Source organism: Bison bison, unplaced genomic scaffold (genome assembly GCF_000754665.1).
Source record: "Bison bison bison isolate TAMUID 2011002044 unplaced genomic scaffold, Bison_UMD1.0 scf7180017857562, whole genome shotgun sequence".
Taxonomy (NCBI): domain Eukaryota; kingdom Metazoa; phylum Chordata; class Mammalia; order Artiodactyla; family Bovidae; genus Bison; species Bison bison.
In genome coordinates, this window is record NW_011488135.1 from 14,914 (window position 1) to 17,471 (window position 2,558).

The following is a 2,558-nucleotide window of genomic DNA, read 5'->3' on the forward strand; positions in this document are numbered from 1 at the left end:
ATAGTTATCCCTGTCAAAGATGACCCTGATGAAGGGGAGGCCAGACTTGGAAACGAGATACCAAAAACACCTAGCAGTGAGACGGCAAATAAACGTATGAAAGTTAAACATGATGATCACTATGAGTTAATAGTAGATGGAAGGGTCTATTATATCTGTATTGTATGCAAAAGGTCATATGTCTGCCTGACAAGCCTGCGGAGACATTTTAACATTCATTCTTGGGAGAAGAAGTATCCTTGCCGTTACTGTGAGAAGGTCTTTCCTCTTGCAGAATATCGCACAAAGCATGAAATTCATCACACAGGAGAGCGAAGGTATCAGTGTTTGGCCTGTGGCAAGTCTTTCATCAACTATCAGTTTATGTCTTCACACATAAAGTCCGTTCATAGTCAAGATCCTTCTGGAGACTCGAAGCTTTATCGTTTACATCCATGCAGGTCTTTACAGATCAGACAATATGCATACCTCTCTGATAGGTCAGGCACTATGCCTGTAATGAAGGATGACGGTATTGGATATAAGGTTGATGCTGGGAAAGAACCTCCAGTAGGGACCACATCTGCTCCTCAGAACAAGCCCATGACCTGGGAAGATATTTTTATTCAGCAGGAAAATGATTCCATGTTTAAACAGAATGTAACAGATGGCAGTACTGAGTTTGAATTTATAATACCAGAATCTTATTGAACTCCTTTGAAATATCAGAAAGTTTTGGTTTGGATTTAAGGGTCAGGGCTTTCAGAAGACCTGTAAAACAAAGGTGAAAACAGGTTCATTTGATCTGCCATGTCATTTGAAGGTAGTCTAGTTGGATTATTTGTTCATAATTTTTAGAAGCAAATTATTCTGAAAGTTTGAATAGAGGTTGAGAACTTCCCCCTCCCCCAAGTATCTGTTTATATAGTTAGCTTTCAGCACATTTAAAAGAGGCAAAAAGAAAAAAAAAGCTTGGAGAGATAGTTTCCTGAATAGAATTTGAATCAGTTTGAATGTTCTTTGAAAATAACTGGAGTTATTAGCATACCCTAGTATATCTTGCAACTTTCCCCTTCCATGTTAGCACTTTACTGCTGAATTCTCAATTTTCTTATTATTGAGACTATAAATGTGTGTTGTGTCTTGTATATGGCATAAAGAGTAAATGAGAACTTCTAAAGTTGTCCTGGAAATTTTCAGAGTAAGTCTCTGCTTGGTTGTGTATTTTGCTAACCCAAATGGATAGCAGCCTCCTGCCTCCCACCCCTCATGAAAATAGCCGTGCAGACAAGTTTCTCATTTGAAGAATGAACAAGTTTTAGCTAATTAGAATTAAACTTCACTTTTATCACCATAGTCTCGAAAAGACTTTGGTGCCTGGACTACTGTATATATATACCTTTGCAGTGTGGTTTCTATGGGCAAAAAAGAAATCTCTGTAATGCAGACAGGAAGAGATTAAAAGTTTTTATCATATTTGCTTTAAATTCTGTGCTCTTATATGATAGAGACAGAGAATGGAAGTGAATGGAGATTTCCTTTTTGCTCATTATGGTTAAAAAATATTCCCATTAAGTTTTTCAGACTTTGAATTTGAACACCACCAAACTAATCTTTATGTATGCATCTTTATAAATGACAAATTTCATAAATGAAACTCTTACATATTTTGGGTGGGAGGCCACTGGCATGTATTTTTAAATGTTCATATTACTTAGAATCTCTAATAGGAAGTTTTTATTTGACATAGCTGAATCAGATATCTAGTATTTTCCTTTCAGCAAGACCTTTTAGGTTTTTACTCCTAAAATAAGTTCCATTCCATCTGCAAATTGCTGCAGTATTATAGCAATCAGAAGCTATACAAGGAAGTTAAATAGGCTTGTTGATTCCCATTTATCTTGAGAACAATGAATACCACCTTTCTCCCTTTTAAAATGACACATGTTTAAACACTTAGAAAATAAAGTCAAAACTTATTGAAGTGCCAGTACTAAAAGGGAAGCAGGTTGGAACAAATATATAGCCTAGCGTTTATAATAGATTGACTTGTTGAACTTCTGTAAATTTTTGCAAAGGAAAAAAATATGATTAGATACTGAAAAAGATTGTTGTGCATAGTTATTAGTCCTTTGTAACCTTGCTTAAGTATTTCTTAATTCAACATAGATATTTTCTTTCTCCTTAACGATGTATTTTTGAAAATAGTCTATTTCTTGACTTTGAACTTAAAGCTTTAATCAATTTCTCATGTATACATCATCTTTCTGACAGTAAGCTAGACTTGAAGATAATGATTTCAGTATTTCTTGAGATGGTAACTGAGGGTATCGGGCATCAGTGTTTGCAGTAATACAAGGAGAAAGAAAAATTAATACAGTCCTTTGCTTACCGAGGGTTAGAATGATGTGCATCTTTTATGTTTTCCGTTCTGTGAGTTGAGACCTTAAGACCATTTTGTAAACTAATCCTTGGAAAATTTTTAAATTACCATACAGCTTACAAGTCTGATCTCTGGAATTGCAATATCTGTTTCCTTTGTGTATATGTATTGATAACATTACTCTTTGACTATAGGG

General features: G+C 35.0%; 1 protein-coding gene across 1 annotated transcript in view; it reads left to right on the forward strand.

The window, feature by feature from the left end:
* ZBTB33 (zinc finger and BTB domain containing 33) overlaps window positions 1–2,558 on the forward strand; it is a 7,334-nt gene that overhangs the window by 4,428 nt on the left and 348 nt on the right. Inside the window, exon 4 of the mRNA XM_010860895.1 lies at window positions 1–2,556. This exon is cut by the window's left edge and continues 1 nt beyond it. Within this exon, the coding sequence (XP_010859197.1) occupies window positions 1–690 (690 nt within the window). The 3' untranslated portion in view covers window positions 691–2,556. The remainder of the gene's footprint in view (window positions 2,557–2,558) is intronic.